The following is a 19886-nucleotide window of genomic DNA, read 5'->3' on the forward strand; positions in this document are numbered from 1 at the left end:
TATGATTATCTATATAGAAAATCTTAGGAAACTGTTAGAATTAATAAGGGAGTTTAGCAAGATATTATATGTTACCTTTCCTTCATCCTTCAGGATACAGTCAATATACAAAAATCAATTGACAACACCAAATGCTAGCAAGTATGTGTAGCAACTGGAACTCTCATTCATTGCTGGCAGAAATGCAATATGGTACCGTCATTCTGGAAAACAGTTTGGCAATTTCTTATAAAACTAAACATACTCTTACCCTATGATCCAGCAATTGTACTCCTTGGTATTTACCCAAAGGAGCTGAAAACTTATGTCTAAACAAAAACCTACATGTGGATGTTTATAGCAAATTTATTCATAATCACCAAAACTTGATCTTCCTCAGTAGATGAGTGGATAAATTTGATAAATCCAGATAATGGAATATTACTAAGCACTAAAAAGAAATGAGCTACCGCCGAAACCGGTTTGGCTCAGTGGATGGAGCGTCGGCCTGTGGACTGAGTGGTCCCGGGTTCAATTCCGGTCAAGGGCATGTACATTGGTTGCGGGCACATCCCCAGTGGGAGGTGTGCAGGAGGCAGCTGATCGATGTTTCTCTCACATCGATGTTTCTAGCTCTCTATCCCTCTCTCCTCCTCTCTGTAAAATATCAATAAAATATATTTTAGAGAAAAAAAAAAAAAGAAATGAGCTACCAAACCATAAAAAGACATGAAAGAAACTTAAATACACATGACTAAGTGAAAGAAGCAAATCTGAAAAGGCTTCATACTGTATGATGCCAACTATATGACATTCTGGAAAAGGCAAAACTATGCAGTCAAAGCAAAAAATAAATCAGTGGCTGCTGGGACTAGGCATAGAGTAGGGCAGTGAATTGGGAGAGCACAGAGGATTTTTAGAGCAGTGAAAATACTCTATCCTATATAATAAAGAGGTAATAAGCAAATTGACCATCACTCCAAGACACAAGATGGCCACCCCCATGTGGTCTAAGAGGGCTGCCCCCATGTGGACACAAGATGGCCGTCACAAGATGGCCTACATCGGAGAGCAGTTGTGGGCAGTTAGGGGTGACCAGGCCAGGAGAGGAGGGCAGTTGTGGGCAATCAGGCCAGCAGGGGAGGGCAGTTGGGGGGGACCAGGCCTGAAGGGGAGGGCAGTTGGAGGGGGAACAAGGCCTGCAGGGGAGGGCAGTTAGGGGCAATCGGGCCGGCCGGGGAGCAGTTAGGCGTCGATCAGTCTGGCAGGGGAGTGGTTAGGGGGTGATCAGGCTGGCAGGCAGAAGCGGTTAGGAGCAATCAGGCAGAGACAGGTGAGCAGTTCGGAGCCAGCAGTCCTGGATTGTGAAAGGGATGTTCGACCGCCCGTTTAGGCCCGATCCCACTGGGGTCCCAGATTGGAGAGGGTGCAGGCTGGGTTGAGGGACCCCACCCCATGCACGAATTTTGTGCACCAGGCCTCTAGTGATATTATAATTATGTATATATGTCACTATATATTTGTCCAAACTCACAGAATGTACAACAGCAAGAGTGAACCTAAAGTAAACTGTGGACTTTGGGTGATTATGATGTGTCATTCCAAATTCAACCCTTGGTAAAAAATGTGCCATTCTGGTAAATAATACTGATAACAAAAGAAGTTATACATGTGTCGGGGGAAGGGTATACAGAAAATGTACCCTCCTCTCAATTTTGTTATAAACCTAAAACTGCTCAAAAAAAATAAATTAAGTCTTAAAATTCTATTGTATTTCTATGTACTAGCAACAAACAACTGAAAATATAAAGTATGTTCAGAGATTTGCCCCGGGGGGCTGAAGGGTGGGCCAAAATGCCCAACAAGGAATAGGCAATCAAACCATAATTTATCAATAAAGTACTATACTAGCAGAAAAAAGGTCGGTATGCTCTACATCCATGCTTCTGAAACTCATTTCACCTCTTCCTTTTAAATAAAAATAAAAATCTATTCTTCTATTCCCACTCCAGTCCATATGAAGATCAGAATGTTTCTGTTACTTGCTTTATTTAGTTAATAGTAAAGGAGGGAAAGAAAATAAGGGAAAACTAAACATTTAACACTTTTGAACACATCAAAATTTCATAGTCCACAGCCCACCAATGTAAAGCTCTCACACAAATGTCTCCCTCTTCTCCCTCTCTAAAAATCAATAAACTATTCTTTGAAAAAAAAAATGATGTCAATTTATTTTTTTTAAATGTCAGCCCCAGCCAGTGTGGCTCAGTTGGTTGGGTGTAGTCCTGTGCACCAAAAGGCTGTCAGTTCGATTCCTGATCAGGACATATGCCCAGCTTGTGGGGTCTCACACTGATGTTTCTCTCTCTCCCTCTCCCTTACTCTTTCTCTAAAAATCAATTTTAAATTTTTTTCTTAATTTCATAACCCATTATCCTATCTAATGAAAGAGTAATATGCAAATTGACCATCACTCCAACACACAAGAGGGCTGCCCCCATGTGGTCAAAGATGGCTGCCCCCATGTGGACACAAGATGGCCGGCAGGGGAGGGCAGTTGGGAGGGACCAGGCCTGCAAGGGAGGGTAGTTGGGGGCAATCAGGCCTGCAGGGGAGGACAGTTGCGGGGGACCCAGGCCTGCAGGGGAGAGCAGTTGAGGGGACCAGGCCTGCAAGGGAGGGCAGTTGTGGGGGAACCAAGCCTGCAAGGGAGGACAGTTAGGGGTGACCAGGCTGGCAGGGGAAGGCAGTTGGGAGTGACCAGGCTGGCAAGGGAGGGCAGTTAGGGGCAACCGGGCCAGCAGGGGAGGGCAGCTGGGGTGACCAGGCCTGCAGGGGAGGACAGTTAGGGGCGACCAGGCCGGCAGGGAAGGGCAGTTAGGGGCAATCGGGCCCGCAGGAGAGCAGTTAGGCGTCGATCAGGCTGGCAGGGGAGTGGTTAGGGCAGGGGTGGGCAAACTTTTTGACTCGAGGGCCACAATGGGTTCTTGAACTGGACCGGAGGGCCAGAACAAAAGCACGGATGGAGTGTTTGTGTGAACTAATATAAATTCAAAGTAAAGGAGCGGAGGGGAGAGCAAGAGAACCGGATAGAACAGCCGGATCCGGCCCGCGGGCCGTAGTTTGCCCACGGCTGGGTTAGGGGGTGATCAGGCTGGCAGGCAGAAGCAGTTAGGGGCAATCAGTCAGGCAGGTAGGCAGGTAGGCAGGCAGGCAGGCAGGCAAGCACTTGGGAGCCAGCAGTCCTGGATTGTGAGAGGGATGTCCCAGATTGGAGAGGGTGCAGGCTGGGCTGAGGGACACACCCCACCCCCGTGCATGAATTTCGTGCACTGGGCCTCTAATGAAATAATATTAAGTAAAAATGGCAGAAACCAGCAGTTACAAACATATCAACTATATATACACATAAAACAATGGAAAGGAATTTAAATGCAGGTTTTTCCTTAAACTTACTTTGGTGTTACTATCTCTCTCTCCCTCTCCCTTCCTCTCTCAAATCAATCTACACTAAAAAAAAGAGAAACATGCAAAGTAACCATCACTCCACTACACCCACCAGCCAATCAGGAGCGAGTATGCAAATTAACCCAACTAAGATGGCAGCGGCCACGGAGCTGGAGCAAGCAGGAGGCTTGGGTTGCCCCTGGCGATGGAGGAAGCCAAGCTTCCTGCCCACCCTGTCCAGCCCTGGCCTCCGCTCAAGGCTACAAAGTTATAGAAGATAAATAAATCCCAGATACCTGCTTCCAGCAGGCCCTGGCCCCCGCTCCAGGAGGTGCTGAAAAAAAAAAAAAGAAAAAAAGGAGGTGCTGGGAGCTTGGGTCACCATGGGGTGTGGCCAGCCTGAAAACGGCCATCAACCCCTCACCCAGGCTGGCCAGGCACCCCAGCAGGACCCCCCCACCCTGAAGGGGCTGTGGCCAGCCTGAAAACTGCCCTCAGCCCCTCACCCAGGCTGGCCACACCCCCATGGGATGAGGGTCCCCGCTGGGGGGCTTGGCCAGCCTATAAACAGCCATCAGCCCCTCACCCAGGCTGGCCAGGCACCCCAGCGGGACCCCCACCCTGATCCGGGACACCCTTTAGGGCAAACCAACCAGCCTCCACCTGTGCACCAGGTCTCTATCTATACTAATAAAAGGGTAATATGCTAATTAGACTGGGAGACCTTCCAGACGTTCTTCTGGACAAAGCCATGGTGGCGGGGCTGAGGTAGAGGCAGTTAGAGGCCAAGAGAGGAGGGCAGTTGTGGGTGATCAGGCCAGGATGAGACAGCAGTTGTGGGTGATCAGGCTAATAGGGGGCGGGGCCGTTGGGGGTAAGCAGACCAGCAGGGGGGCCAGTTGGGGGTGAGCAGGCCATCAGTGGGGGTCAGTTGGAGGTGATCAAGACAGCGGTGGGGGGCAGTTTGGAATGACCAGGCCAGCAGGGGGGCAGTTGGGGGTGAGCAGGCCAATGGGGAGGGCAGGTGGAGGCAAGCAGGCCAGCAGCGGGGGAAGTTGGGGGTAAGCAGGCTGGCAGGGGAGGCAGTTGGGGGTGAGCACACTGGCACGGAGGGCAGTTGGGGGTGATCAGGCTAGCGGAGGGGGGCATTTGGGGGCGAGCAGGCTGGCGGCGGGGGGTAGTTGGGGGCAAGCAGGCCACCAGGCAGAGTGGTTAGGGGCAATCAGGCAGGCAGGTGAGCGGTTAGGAGCCAGCAGTCCCAGATTATGAGAGGGATGTCCGACTGCCGGTTTAGGCCCAATCCCTGTAAACCGGCAGTAGGACATCCTTCAAGGGATCCCAGATTGGAAAAGGTGCAGGCGAGGCTGAGGGACACCCCCCCCCCCCCCCGTGCACGAATTTTGTGCACCGGGCCACTAGTAAATATATAAAAATAAATAAATGAGTAGCTAGATCCTAATCCCTGCTCTATTTTAAGAACACTCTAAAATTTCTGGATTTCAAGAGTCTCAACAGTAAAATTAAGGATTATATAAATTATTCTTCGGGCCTTCCATGGCTTACTCTGTTAACATCCTTGGCAAGAATATGCTCTATTAGTTTTTGGTTTTTTTGTTTGTATGTTTTTTTAATCCTCACCCAAGGACATACTCAGAGAGGGGAAGGGAGAGAGAGAGAGACACCAATGTGAAAGAGAAACATTGATGGGTTGCCTTCCATATGCACCCCAACTGGGGATCAAAGCCACAACCCAGGTATATGCCCTGACCGGGAATCAAACCAACAACTCTTCAGTGCACATGATGATGCTCAACCAACTGAGCCACTGTGGCTGGGCTGCTCTATTAGTTTTTTAGGTAGTACTAAGTACACTGTACCTTTATTACGACCTTCTAAAAACTGCCATGACAATCATGATCGAGTATCCACATTCAGTACCCTTTTTCCAGGCCTCCTATACCGTTTGTTATAAAGGCCATATTAATCCAGGAATTCAGTTCCACTTCTAGGAGTTTCTTCTACAGAAATACAGTGCTAGAAAATATGTACAAAGATATGTGTAAGGATATTTATTGTAGCATTGTTAGTAAAACAATAAAAAAAATGGAAACAGCCCAAATTTCCATCAAGAGGTATTTGTTAAATAAATTATGGTATTACCAAACAATATAAAACGGTTTGAAAAAGGTAGATGTATAGATACCGTGTAAAAGCAGACTTTCTTCTCTGAACAAAATATTCAATTTCTCTGACATCTAACCTCTTAAAAACCAGAGACTTACAATACCCACCTCTAAATGTTGTTGTTAAAGATTAAATAGATAGTACATGTAAAAGCCTAGCACAGTGCATTGCACAAACAGGTATGCCATACGTTATCCTTTCCTTTATCCCTCAATCACTATAAAATCTTCCTAATTGGATTCTCTAGCTTTAATTTCAACAAGACTCCCCAACCCATCCCAATGATTTTCCTAAAACAACATTTGTAATAATATCATTACCTTGCTCAAACACTTGCCTACCAGAAAAAAAATTAAGCCTCACATTGCATGACCATCACATAACAGCTCCTCTTTACCATTAAAACCTTAAAACCTTACCCCACCCCTTTTATTTCATTTGTATGTTTTTTTAATATGTTTTTTATCTTGATTTCAGAGAGAGGAAGAGAGAGGGAGAGAAACATCAATGATGAGAGAGAGAATCATTGATCAATTATCTTCTGCACACCCCCTACTGGGGATTGAGCCTGCAACCCAGGCATGTGCCCTGACCTGAATCGACCTGTGAGCTCCTAGTTCATGGGTCAATGCTCAACCACTGAGCCACACTAGCTGAGTATATCATGCTACCTTTAAAAGACTCCTCCTAGCTGTCACTTGAAGGTACAGTGCACACTTTTATGATTTTGATCATCTCCAAATGCAATTCCCATCCTCCCACTTCCATCCCATCCAAACCTTCAAGTTCATGTTTCAGTCTAATCTCCCATAGCGCCATTTTCAATTATCTCCATTCTAATCTGTTTCAACACTGTCTTAGAATAATTTTAATGTATACATACAGATGAATCCTACTGAGAGCAATCATCAATCTGAAAAGTACGTGCTAAGAAGGAAATAGAGGCCCTGGCCAGGTATCTTATTTAGTTAGAGCACTATCCCACTATGCCAAGGTTGCAGGTTTGATACCCAGTCAGGGCACGTACCAATATCAACCAATAATTAAATGCATAAATAAGTGCTTTTAGGAAAGGAAGTTGCTTCTTATTTCTTAATACCAAACCCTTTCTTTTATAGTTTCAAGCTCAGTCCTATCCATCACCCAGATTGGTCCAGCATCAGCCTACAAATGTATTTATCATAACTCCTTTTCAGAACCCAAGAGTCACAAAGAATTTTCTCTCAATGAAAATAACTCATAGTAACTGGTTTCAAGACCCCATACCAACTGCAATTCTCCCAACAGAATTCTCTTTACCTTCCCTTACCAAAATTGTTCTGTGAAAGTTATGAAATCTGTTCATCATTCATCAGAGAATTGCAAACATTGCCAAAGTTTCTTAACATGAAATCTGCTTCACCTAAACTAACCTTCTACCCTCCCTACTCCAATAAAATTCTGCTAGATTTGTTACTTAATAAATTCTCAGTTCAATTACAACTGCCTAAAGTTAGTTCAGTATGTCTCTCTCTTACCCTGATGTGTTATTTAGATTTGTTCAATATAATAAAACATATTTTTGAACCTCAAAGGTTCAGTATCTATTGTAAGTCCACCTATTCTTATACTTTAATAGCTCCCTAATACAAATTTTAATAATTCCCTAATACAAATAACAAGTCTAATCTTTTATATAAATTAAGAAGAATTCTAATACTTTAAACATCTAAAAAGTGCTTTTCCAAAACATACTAAAAAAAATTTTAACAGCATTTTACCATTCGTTTAATATGGATGTGAACTAAAGTCTCTAAGTATTTTAAGCTGCTTTATTTTTCTTTAATAAAGCATGTGATTTATCCATTACAAATACTACATTGAAATTGCTTTGTTTTCATAGATAAAACTATCAGTAACCATGTTATAATGGAAATGATGAGAAACAATTTATTTTTTAAAAGGCAGGAGAATACAAGAACTAGTAATTATCATAATGGAAATAAATCTATTATCCTGTATTGAATCAAGTATTTCTCTGGGATTAGAGTTTGGACTGTTTTATCTAAGACCACAACAGAAAATATATCTCATTAAGTATTATTGTTAAAGTTTTGGTTAGAGCAATTTGGTTAATTCATTTTTGATTGCTGAATTTTTTCCAGATCGAATGAATATTCTTATGATCCCAGAATGCACCCAACCCTAACCCCTAATCTTTTCGGTGTCACAAGAAAAAAGGGAAAAGACAGACAAAGACACTGCAAAAAGTATAGGAGAAAGCACTTTTCACAACTACCAAAGCATCTCCTGCAGGGAATATAGTGATGATCATAAATAAAAAAGATGTTGTATCCCTTTCCCAACTTAAAATGTTGGGAGAGCTGGGGCAAAGCAAGAGAGAATAAGGTAGGAACAATTAAACTGACAATTTAATTACTGTATCTCCAAAAACAAACAATGGGTCCTGGTCTACTGGCTAGTGGCCAATATTAACCTTAATCAGTGCATATGAGTCTGAGTACTACACTTTCCAACTATGCAAAAGGTTAACAGTTAGCTGACTACTAGTCTACTGCTATACAAACAAATCGATCACTTTATATTTAAGGCACTGCTATCATGTTCCACAGGGTCCTCAAATCAAAAGCAAAAACATATCTCTCTTCCCCCAAATTAGTTGCTTTGCTTCCTGTATTGCTTATTACTATATATACCAATATCCACTAATCTACTAGCATGTTTTCAACTAATAATTTATTGTTTAAAAAAACATTATAGTATCTATTTCCTTTCTTTCTTTCCTTTGTAAACCAATACATGAATACTCATATATTCATTTGTGTATGCTTACAATAAATTCTCATATAAATATTCATTTGCATATGTTCGTATTTTACATTAAAATGGAGCAGTTTAAGAGTTCCCAAGAGAATGTCAAGTGAACATGCTTATGATGGATGCAGAAAAATGTCATAACTTCATCTTTTCAACAAATGGTATTGGAACAGTTTGATATCCATTTGCAAAAAAATAAAATAAAATTGAACTTCAATCCATACCTTGCACTAAAAATTCAAATTGGATCTCAGATATAAATGTAAAATCCAAAACTGAAAGCTTCTAGGAGAAAACTTTCTAACCTTGCATTAGGCAAAAATTGCTTACACCAAAAGCACAATCCAGAAAAGAATAAATTTAAAAACGGACTTGATCAAAACTAAAGGCTTCTGCTCTAGAAAAGACACTGTTAAAAGATAAGCCAAAGGCCAGGAAAAAAATATTTTCAAATCATGTATCTTACGAAGTTATAACTTGTATATATCTCAAAACACAGTAAAAAAACAACCCAATTTAAGAAAAAAAAAAACAGGCAAAATATTTGAACAAACACTTCACCAAGGAAGATATATAGATAGCAAATAAGCACATGGAAAAAAAAACTTAACATCATTAGTCATTAGGAAAATGCAAATTTATAAAACACAATGGGAGACCACTATATATGTAGTAAAATGCCTAAAACTAACCAAACCAAGTGTTGGCAAGAATGTGGAGGAACTAGAACTTTCGTGCATTGCTGGTTGAAATGTAAAATGGAACAACCATGTTGCAAAATACTCTGGCAGTTTCTTGAAATATACATACAAGTACCATATGATCCAGCCACTGCACTCCTAGGTATTTACCCAAAAGAAATGGAAGCATCTGTCCATACAAAGATGAACACAAATGTTTCTAGCAGCTTTATTTTATAAGCCCAAACTGGAAACAATCTAAATGTCCATCATCAGGTAAATGGATAAACAAGTTGTGGTATATCCAACAATGAACTACCCAACAATAAAAAGGAATGACATGTCCCGCTGGTGTGGCTCAGAGGTTGAGATGAGAATCATTGATGGGCTGCCTCCTGAATGCCCCCTATTAGGATGGAGCCTGCAACCTGAGTATGTGCCCTGACCAGGAACAGAACCTTGAGTTCCTGGTTCATAGTTCCATGCTCAATCACTGAGCCACACTAGCTGCTGTCCTTATCCTTTTTTATATAAAGGTTATATTAGCTTCAAAATGTAACTAGGTAATTGCCTCTTTTCCTATTTTCTGACAGTTTATAAAAGACTAGAGGCCCAATGCATGAAATTCGTGCAAGATTAGGCCTTCCCTCCCTCAGCTGCCAACACCGGCTTCCCTCTGGCACCTGGGACCCAGGCTTCCCTCGCAGCCCTGGCTTCGTCTGGAAACTCGTCCAGGACATCTGGTCTAATTAGCATATTACACTTTTATTATTATAGATAAGAACAATTTGTTTCATAAAGGTTTAGTTGAATTTATAAAATTGTCTGGGCCTGACAGATGCTTGTGGAAGGGAGAATTATATTTTTAATCACTGATTTTAACTTCTTTATTGATATTATATATATTCAGGATTTTTAAATTTATTGTTTATTCAGTTTTCAGTATATTCTTCTAGAAAATAGCCAATTTCATCTGTTCCTTTGTCATTCTCAAACTTATTGGCACAAAATTCCTCATAAACATTCCTCTCTACTATACTTATAGTTACGTCCCCATTTTTACATTTTTAATGACATCATTTGTGCCTTCTTTTTCCTCAATATATCTTTTCAGTGGCTCATCATTAGTCTTTTCAAAGAATCAAATTTTTATTTTATTAAGTCCCTCTGTTGTTTCTTTGCTTTCTGTCATTAATTTCTATTCTTAGTATTATTTTCTTCTAGTTTCTTTGAGTTGCTTAAGTTAAATACTTAGTTCATTAATTTCAATCTCTCTTTTTACATCCTATCTAATGAAAGAGTAATATGCAAATTAATCATCACTCCACTACACCCAATAGCCACGCCCACAAGCCACACCCACAAGCCAATCAGGAGCGAATATGCAAATAAACCCAACCAAGATGGCTACGGCCACAGAGAGCAGGAGGGAGGCTTGGGTTTCCCTGGCAATGGAGGCCTGCCCTTGCCAGCCTAGGCCTCTACTCAAGGCTACAAAGTTTCAATGATGGAAGATACATAAATCCAAACAGAAATGGCAGCCGCCACGGAGCTGGAAAGAGCAGGAGGCTAGGGTGGCTCCCGGCGATGGAGGAAGCCAAGCTTTCTGCACACCCTGGCTGGCCCAGGGCTCCGCTTAAGGCCACAAAGTTTCAATGATAGAAGATACATAAATCCCAAGAGAAATGACTGCCGCCAAGGAGCAAGCAGAAGGCTTGGCTCCGCTCCAGGCTATAAAGTTTCAATTGTAGAAGATAAATAAACCCCAGATACCAGGGCCTCCGCTTGGGTCACCAGGGGGTGTGGCTGGCCTGCAAACCACCACAGGCCCCTCGCCCAGGCCGCTCCATGCACCAAGGGAACCCCCACCCTGATTTGGGACACCCTTCAGGGCAAATCAGCTGGCCCCCACCCATGCATCAGGCCTCTATCCTATCTAATAAAAGAGTAATATGCAGATTGACCATCACTCCATCACACAAGATGGCTACCCCCATGTGGTCAAAGATCCTGCCCCCATGTGGACACAAGATGGCCACCAGAAGATGGCCAGCAAGGGAGGGGAGTTGGGAGGGACCAGGCCTGCAGGGGAGGGCAGTTGGGGGTGACCAGGCCTGCAGGCGAGGGCAGTTAGGGGTGACCAAGCCGGCAGAGGAGGGCAAATGGGGGCAACCAGGCCTGCAGGGAAAGGCAGTTGGGAGGGACCCAGGCCTGCAGGGGAGAGCAGTTAGGGGGGACCAGGCCTGCAGGGGAGGGCAGTTAGGGAAAAACAGGCTGGCAGGGGAGCAGTTAGGCATCAATCAGGCTGGCAGGGGAGTGGTTAGGGGGTGATCAGGCTGGCAAGCAGAAATGGTTAGGGGCAATCAGGAAGGCAGGCAGATGAGCAGTTGGGAGCCAGCAGTCCTGGATTGTGAGAGGGATGTCTGACTGCCCGATTAGGCCCAATCCCGGTGGGGTCCCAGATTGGAGAGGGTGCAGGCTGGGCTGAGGGACCCCCCCCCCCATGCACGAATTTTGTGCACTGGGTCTCTAGTATATATATATATATATATATATATATATATATATATATATATATGCCTATGAGTCCATCTCTTTAGTACTATCTTACCTGCATTCAAAAGGTTTGATTTGTGATGGGGTTTTTGGTTTGTTTTGGTTTCTGTTGAAGTTTGTTTTCCATGATCAATTCTTCTACGACTCATAAATTATTTTTAAATTTCTAAACATGATAAATGTTTTATCTTTTGATTGTAATTACACTGCATTGTGGGTTGTATAAATGATTGTCTGCCATTTGCTGCAGTATGCTTTGTAATTTAATATATGGTGATATTTCATAAATGTTCTGTGGACTTAAAAATGTATACAGGGTAAAAAAAATGTATACAAAGTAGGTTTACAGTTATGAGCACATGAAACAGAGTTTATTCTTAAGTTATTATTTATTAATTATTGTATTCTTTTCCATACAAACTACTATCAACTTCTGCCTCATCTGTGGAACCTAATTATCAGTTGCAGAGTTCTATAAATGTCCATTAGCTCAAGCCTGTTAAATCTTTTATTCAAATCTTCCTTCTTTACTAATAATCTACTTGATATGTTAATTATCAAGAGGTATATTAAAATATTAAGGCTGTCCGTTTATCATCATGTCAATATTTTTCTTTATCTATTTGAAGTTATATTATACACACAAATTCATGACATTTACCATTTCCCAGAAATATTTAAATCTTCCTAGTAAATTATCTCATTCCTAGTGAATAAATCTCTTAATCCTTGATAATGCTTTTGCCTTACTCTAAGTTTTAAGATTAATATACTAATGGCAGCTTTTTTTTTTTTTTTGGGGTTCCTTATGTTACAATGTTTTAGATCCATTACTCATAAAGAGCAATATAATTATTTGTTTGGTGCCTTTTAAAAAAATCCCATCCTACAGTCTCCATGTTTTCTCTGGTATATTTATATTCCAAGAATTTTCCATGTCTGTTTTCATTTAGATTTTAAAGGAAACCGGAGATTCAATGGGAGTAAATGATATCTAGGTTCACTCTTACATTTCTTCACAAAATAACTAAATATAATCTAAGCAAGGATTATGTCCCTATAAAGTCTAAAATCTGCAATGCCAATACAATCAAAAGAACACTGAAGGGGTAATCAAATCTAAGAGATCAAATATCTTCATTAAAAAAAAAAAGACTTGTTTTATTTACTATATGAGTCTACTTGGTTTATCTGTTCATTTAAAACATAGATATGCATATTACAAATTATGACAAGATTCCTCTCATTATTTACTAAAACACCCACTGATTCAGGAAAATCCCTTTACAATGGCATATACCATACAAAGAGAACAATAGTGAGTAGTTTCTCCAGAGGCAGAGGATGGGAGTGTGAGGAATTAAAGCCTTTCACTTACTATTTTTCGAATGTTTGAGGATCATCTAATTTTTTTTTTTTTAAACATATTTTATTGATATTTTACAGAGAGGAAGGGAGAGGGATAGAGAGCTAGAAACATCGATGAGAGAGAAACATCGATCAGCCGCCTCCCGCACACCTCCCACTGGGGATGTGCCCGCAACCAAGGTACATGCCCCTGACCGGAATCGAACCCGGGACCCTCCAGTCCGCAGGCCGACGCTCTATCCACTGAGCCAAACCGGTTTCGGCTAATTTTGTTTTAAAAAGTTATATATTACGTTAGCAAACAGAAAAATATAATGAAGTTTTTTAAAAGCCACATTCGATGATATTCTATTTAAGAAAACAGTTTAATTACGAAACTATTTCAATGTATTACTCTTACCAGACTTAAGACCTGAAATTTTGAAGATGGCACTTGGTTTTCCATTCGTGACAAATCCTAAGAGTTGCCACACTGGCATTCCATTGGAATCAGGATAGGAAAAATAGACAGATCCTCCCATCCCCTCAGGAAATGGGATTGTTCCCAGCATGAAAACCACAACATGGTTGATATTTTCATAGTCAGGCAAGTCAAAAACAAATTTATCTTCAGCCACTTGCTGTGCAGCTGTTTGCACCTAGAAAATAAGAAACTCGTCTTAATTCAATAGTTTGATGAGTTTTTATAATTCTCATAGCAACAATTTTCAATCTTTTTCATATCATGGCATACATAAAGTAATTATTAAGATTCTGAGGCACACCAAAAAATATATTTTTTGCCAAGCTGACAAAAAAAACGGTATAATTTTGATTGATTCACACCAGACAGCTATTGTCATTTTTTTTTTTTTTGACAATCTAAGGGAAAAGAAGTCAGTGCCTCTGATTAAATAGTCAGGTATTGTATGTTTTAAAAATTCTTGTGGCACACCAATTGAAAATCGCTGCCTTTTAGTATTGCTATAGGCTGTTATCAAGTACAGTCAATTACAGTCATTATATCAAGTATAACATTGGGTTAATCTGACTCTAATTATAGAATTACCAAATATATTAGATAGAATGCTAATATTAATAGTGAATTTTAGTAAAATACGGGGTATAAAATTTGGCAAAGGGAATATCCTATATAATAAAAGGCTAATATGCAAATAGACCAAACAGCAAAACAACCAGTTGCTGTGATGTGCTCAACGCAGGAGCTGCCCCATGGTGGTCAGTACGCTTCCACAGGGGAAGTGCTGCTCAGCCAGAAGCTAGGCTCATGGCTGGCAAGCGCAGTAGTGGTGGTGGGAGCCTCTCCCGCCTCCACGGCAGGCAGACATTCCCCGAGAGGTCCTGGACTGCAAGAAAGCTCAGGCCGGGCTGAGGGACCACTCCCCAAGTGCATGAATGTTGTGCACCAGGCCTCTAGTAGTCAATAATACTGTAATAACAATATATGGTATCACTATATTATACACCTTAAATTAATAAATATTGTATGTTAACTCTAATTGCAAACTTAGAAATATTTTGAAAAAAGGAATTCAAAAATACTTAACCTTAAAATGATTTCACTAATGTAATATTTTAAAAATGTAATTTCAGAAGACCCCTGAAAGGATTTTACTTACAAAAGTAAATCACTATCACTTCAGAATGTTATAAAAATGAAAGGTTATTCAAAACACACCACCAAACTTTGATCTTCTCATTTGAAGGTAAAGAACCTCAGGTAACTAGCCCTGGCTAGGTAGCTCAGTTGGTTAGAGCAGTGGTCGGCAAACTCATTAGTCAACAGAGCAGCAAACCGCGGCTCGCAAGCCGCAGTTTGCCAACCACTGGGTTAGAGCATCATCCGCATATGCTAAGGTTGCAGGTTTGATCCATGGTCAGGGCACATGCAAAGATCAACTAATAAATATATAAATAAGTGGAACAGCAAATCAATATTTCTCTCTCCCTTCCTCTCTCACTAAAATAAATAAGTAAACTTTTAAAAAGAACTTCGGGTAATTAAAATGGTCAAGCAATTCGGATGTATTTAGCCACTCCTCATTATTTGCAGATTCCATACTTGCTAATTTGTCTACTCACTAAAAATATATTTATAACCCCCAAATCATTGTTCCTTGCACTTTCAAAGCAGCAAAACATTTGAGCTGCCTGATGCACATGTTCCGAGCTGCAGAACAAAACTACAGTGTCTCTCATATCCTTGTGCCTTCTGGTTTCGGCTCTCATACTGTAAACAACTGTCTTTTTCCCAGTTTATTTAGTGCCATGTTTATATTTTTGTTGGTGATATGACTTTATTTTTTTATTTAAAAAAATTATTTGATGTGAGAGAGAAACCTCAATTTGTTGTTCCATTTATTTATACATCCATTGGTTGATTCTTGTATGTTCCCTGACTGGAGATCTAACCCACAACCTTGGCGTACTGGAAGGACACTAACCAACTAAGCTACCCAGCCAGGGCTACGGTGACTTGCCTGCTTAAAATGGCCAAGCTGAAATAGTGTTCCTAACCCAAGAAGGCTGTTAGGTGCCTTACTGAGAAAATAGGTATTACATAATTTCATTCTGCTGTGAGTTATAGTGCTACTGGCTGAGTCCAATGTTAATGAATCAATACATATTAAATTACATGTCTTTTTTTTTAATATATATTTTATTGATTTTTTACAGAGAGGAAGGGAGAGGGACAGAGAGTTAGAAACATCGATGAGAGAGAAACATCGATCAGCTGCCTCCTGCACACTCCCTACTGTGGATGTGCCCGCAACCAAGGTACATGCCCTTGACCGGAATCGAACCTGGGACCTTGAGTCCACAGGCCGATTCTCTATCCACTGAGCCAAACCGATTAGGGCTAAATTAGATGTCTTTAAACAGAAACACACATAAAATAAATTGATAAAATTGTGATCAGATCCTTACTGGAACTAACCCTGTATTTCCCCTAGGGGCAATAATTCAATATTTACCAATTCAGTGTTCACAGAGACTTTATGGAACACAATTACTCCAAATAATGAGAGCAGACTAAATAAATAAAATGTAAATAAAATGTAAAAATTCTACCTTGAATGTGCTAGGTGGGAACTTTTAAAAGTTTTCTCAACTCATTTGATAATCTAATTTTCTGTTCTAGAACTGAACATGAATTTATAGAATGAGATCTTATTTTGAAGTCTCAGAAATCTTTCACAAAGAATATTCCTGCCGAAACCGGTTTGGCTCAGTGGATAGAGCGTCGGCCTGCGGACTGAAAGGTCCCGGGTTCGATTCCGGTCAAGGGCATGTACATTGGTTGCGGGCACATCCCCAGTGGGAGGTGTGCAGGAGGCAGCTGATCGATGTTTCTCTCTCATCGATGTTTCTAGCTCTCTATCCCTCTCCCTTCCTCTCTGTGAAATATCAATAAAATATGTTTAAAAAATTAAAAAAAAAAAGAATATTCCTTTTACAAAATTTTTTATTTTTTAATCCTCACTCAGGGGCATGTTTTTATTTTTTATTAATTTTAGAGAGACAGGAAGGGAGAGACAAACAGTCAGACAGAATTAAATGTGAGAGGGAAACATTGATTGGTTGCCTCCTCCACACACCCAACGGGGATTCAAACCTGCAACCTAGGTATATGCCCTGACCGGAAATCAAACCCGCAACCTTTTGGTGTATGGGACAACCCTCCAACGAACTGCGCCACCCGGCCATAGCTTTACAAAATTTTCAGAAAATTACTATAACTTCCTATACCACATCCATTAGCAAAAAGAAGGATCAATTTTGAGCAAACTCCAGTCAAATGGCTGAAGAGTTTACCTTCTGTAAGGTTTTTGGTTTTGTTTATAATTGTATTGCCTTCCTATTCACCAAACCACAAACTCTGAATTATATATATATATATTAGAGGCCCAACACACGAAATTTGTGCAAGAGTAGGCCTTTCTTCCCCCCGCTACCCGCACCAGCTTCCCTCTGGCATCCCGGACCCCGGCTTCCCTCCAACCGCTGGCAGGAATCGGGGACCTGGGCTTCCCTCACAGCCCCAACTTAGTCCAGAAGGACGTCCGGTCTAATTAGAATATTACACTTTTATTATTATAGATATATGTGTGTGTGTGTGTGTGTGTGTGTGTGTGTGTGTGTGTGTGTGTATTTTATTTTATTTTTTTTTTTTTAAGAAAGAGCCCTGCCCTAAACGGTTTGGCTCACTGGATAGAGCGTCAGCCTGTGGACTGAAGGGTCCTAGGTTCGATTCCGGTCAAGGGCATGTACTTTGGTTGCGGGCACATCCCCAGTAGGGGGTGTGCAGAAGGCAGCTGATCCATGTTTCTCTCTCATCGATGTTTCTAACTCTCTATCCCTCTCCCTTCCTCTCTGTAAAAAATCAATAAAATATATTTAAAAAGAAAAAAAAAGAAAGAGCCCTAGCAGGTTTGGCTCAGTGGATAAAGTGTCAGCCTGCAGACCAAAGGATCCGGGTTCAATTCCTGTCAAGGGCATGTACCTTGGTTGCAGGCTCCTCCTTGGGCCCTGCCCTGGTCAGGGCTCTTGCAGGAGGCAACCAATCAATGTGTTTTTTTCACATTAACGTTTCTCTCTGTCTTTCCCTATCTCTTCCATTCTCCCTAAAAATCAATGAAAAAATATCATCGGGTGAGGATTAAAGAAAGAAAGAGCCCTAGCTGGTTTGGTTCAGTGGATAGAGTGTCAGCCCACAGACTAAAGGGTCCTGGGTTCCATTCCGGTCTAGGGCATGTACCTGGGTTGCAGGCTTGATTCCCAACCCCGGTTGATGCGCATTTGGGAGACAACTAATCGATGTGTCTCTCTCACATCAATGTTTCTCCCTGTGTCTCCCTCTTCTTTCCACTCTCTCTAAAATCAATGGAAAAATATAAAAACAAGTCAATAAAAAAAAAAAAGCAAGAAAACACTCATTTTTTTCAAAGGCACTCATTAATGACACTTTTCATCCGAGTCCAACACTCATCCCAGGCTGGGCCTTTCAATTTTTCTATCAAGAGCCAGGGCAATCCAAAGTTATCTTACCAATATTACCCATTTATCACCATCACCAAAAGAGGCCTCCCAACCACTCAAGAGACAGACAAAAAAACTTTCTCAGGCCAGTCCTCTCCAATTTATCTTTGTGATTACTTAGAACTGTGTACATAATACATTATGAAAAACATAACATTCAACTAAGGGGCTGCAACACTGAACAAATCAGGGAGGGAAAAAAGTAAGAAAAAGAACTCCAAGTAAAAGGAGTTAGGTCTGAAATGAATCTTAGACTAAGGTGGTTTCTAAGGAGGCAAGCAACACACACCTTCCAGATCATTCCTGAACAATTCCAGGTGCTGGTCTCCTTTAATTCTAATATTCCCGCAAGTGAGGTTATTATCTCTTCTGACCAATAAGGAAACTAGCTGCTCACATCTTTCCAGAGTCAGCTCAGATTTGGCTCACTCTTAAATTTCAGGCGTTTCTATCAGCCAACTTACAATTCCCTCAAGCATATATTTTGTTAATATTTTATTGATTTTTTACAGAGAGGAAGGGAGAGGGAGAGAGAGTTAGAAACATGGATGAGAGAGAAACATCAATCAGCTGCCTCCTGCACACCCACTACTGGGGATGTGCCTGCAACCAAGGTGACCAGAATCGAACCTGGGACCCTTGAGTCTGCAAGCCGACGCTCTATCCACTGAGCCAAACCGGCTAGGGCTCCCTCAAGCATATTTTTATTAGACACCTTCCAAAAGGACCCCGAGCACCTTAATCTTTCATAAACAGCACGCTATAGGTTAGATTCAAATGCCAAATTTACATCTAACTCACTCTATGAGCTCAGGCGAGTACTTTATACTGCCCACGGAGCTTCAGTTCCTCAACTGCAAAAAGGATCGAATGATGGTAACTATCTCACAAGCTGTGAGGGTTTTTAAGTTTGAGTTGCCAAGTAAGCGCTAGATAGAAGGCTAAAATGACAGAAATGGACAAAAGGCGTGCATTCCCCAGCATGTAATGCACATTCCATAAATGGCAGCGTGACTACTCCGACTATGAACAGATCCGGGGCACAACAGAACGAACACCCAAGCGTCCGCGTCTCCACCCCACACCCTCAGCCAGAAAGTAGGCAGGAGGGGTTTTCCCCGCAGCCCTCGAACTCGAGCACCTCCCCTTTCCAGTGCTTCGCCCCCGCTATCCTGCCCCCTGCCGGATCCCACGCGGCCCCATCCTCACCAGCCTCCCCGCCACCAAGCAGCCAAACATGGCGGCGGCGGCTCCGCTCAGCCACAGGAGCCCAGGTTAGCGAATAGACGTCCTGGGGCTGCGACGCCAGTGCAGCCCAAGCACCTTCCAGAACAAGCAGGAGAATACTAGCCCCGCTGCTACATAGCGACTATGCCAGCGGCGGGAACGCCTTCTGCCCCGCGACCTCTGACCCATCCTCCCCAATCAGCCCGCCTCTCAGGAGACAAGTACTTCCGGGGCGTACACTCACCCGCCCCAATTACGAGAGAAAGGCGATCAGAGCCAGTGGGAGACTACGAGTCCCAGAGGGCTCTGCGTGGGCTTCCGGGAAGGGTACAAGGAGTTTTTACCTGTTGGGATTGATGGTGTGGATCCAAATTTGGGAATCCAAGGCCGAGAGCTGTTTCTCACGGTGCGCTTTTACAGTCATTCCTTTTCTAGATCCTTACAAAAACCCGGTGAGGTAAGCATTATTATCTCTCTTTTGTAAGCGAGGAAATTGCCCATAGTGACCAGCCCCAAATCTTGACACAGCACTAAGTACTGTATTGGAGTCTGAATCCAAGTCCTGATCCAAAGTCCTGCTACACCATA

At 41.9% G+C, this 19886-nt stretch overlaps 1 protein-coding gene across 1 annotated transcript in view; it reads right to left on the minus strand.

The window, feature by feature from the left end:
• HIKESHI (heat shock protein nuclear import factor hikeshi) overlaps nucleotides 1–19492 on the minus strand; it is a 38206-nt gene extending 18714 nt beyond the window's left edge. The window contains exons 1-2 of the mRNA XM_080687273.1: nucleotides 19281–19492; nucleotides 13432–13669 (exon numbers count right to left, since the gene is read on the minus strand). Coding sequence (XP_080543399.1) covers nucleotides 13432–13669; nucleotides 19281–19310 — 268 coding nt within the window. The 5' untranslated portion in view covers nucleotides 19311–19492. The remainder of the gene's footprint in view (nucleotides 1–13431; nucleotides 13670–19280) is intronic.
• Between the last annotated feature and the right edge of the window lie 394 nt (nucleotides 19493–19886).

Source organism: Plecotus auritus, assembly GCF_963455305.1.
Source record: "Plecotus auritus genome assembly, chromosome: 9".
Classification (NCBI taxonomy): Eukaryota; Metazoa; Chordata; class Mammalia; order Chiroptera; family Vespertilionidae; genus Plecotus; species Plecotus auritus.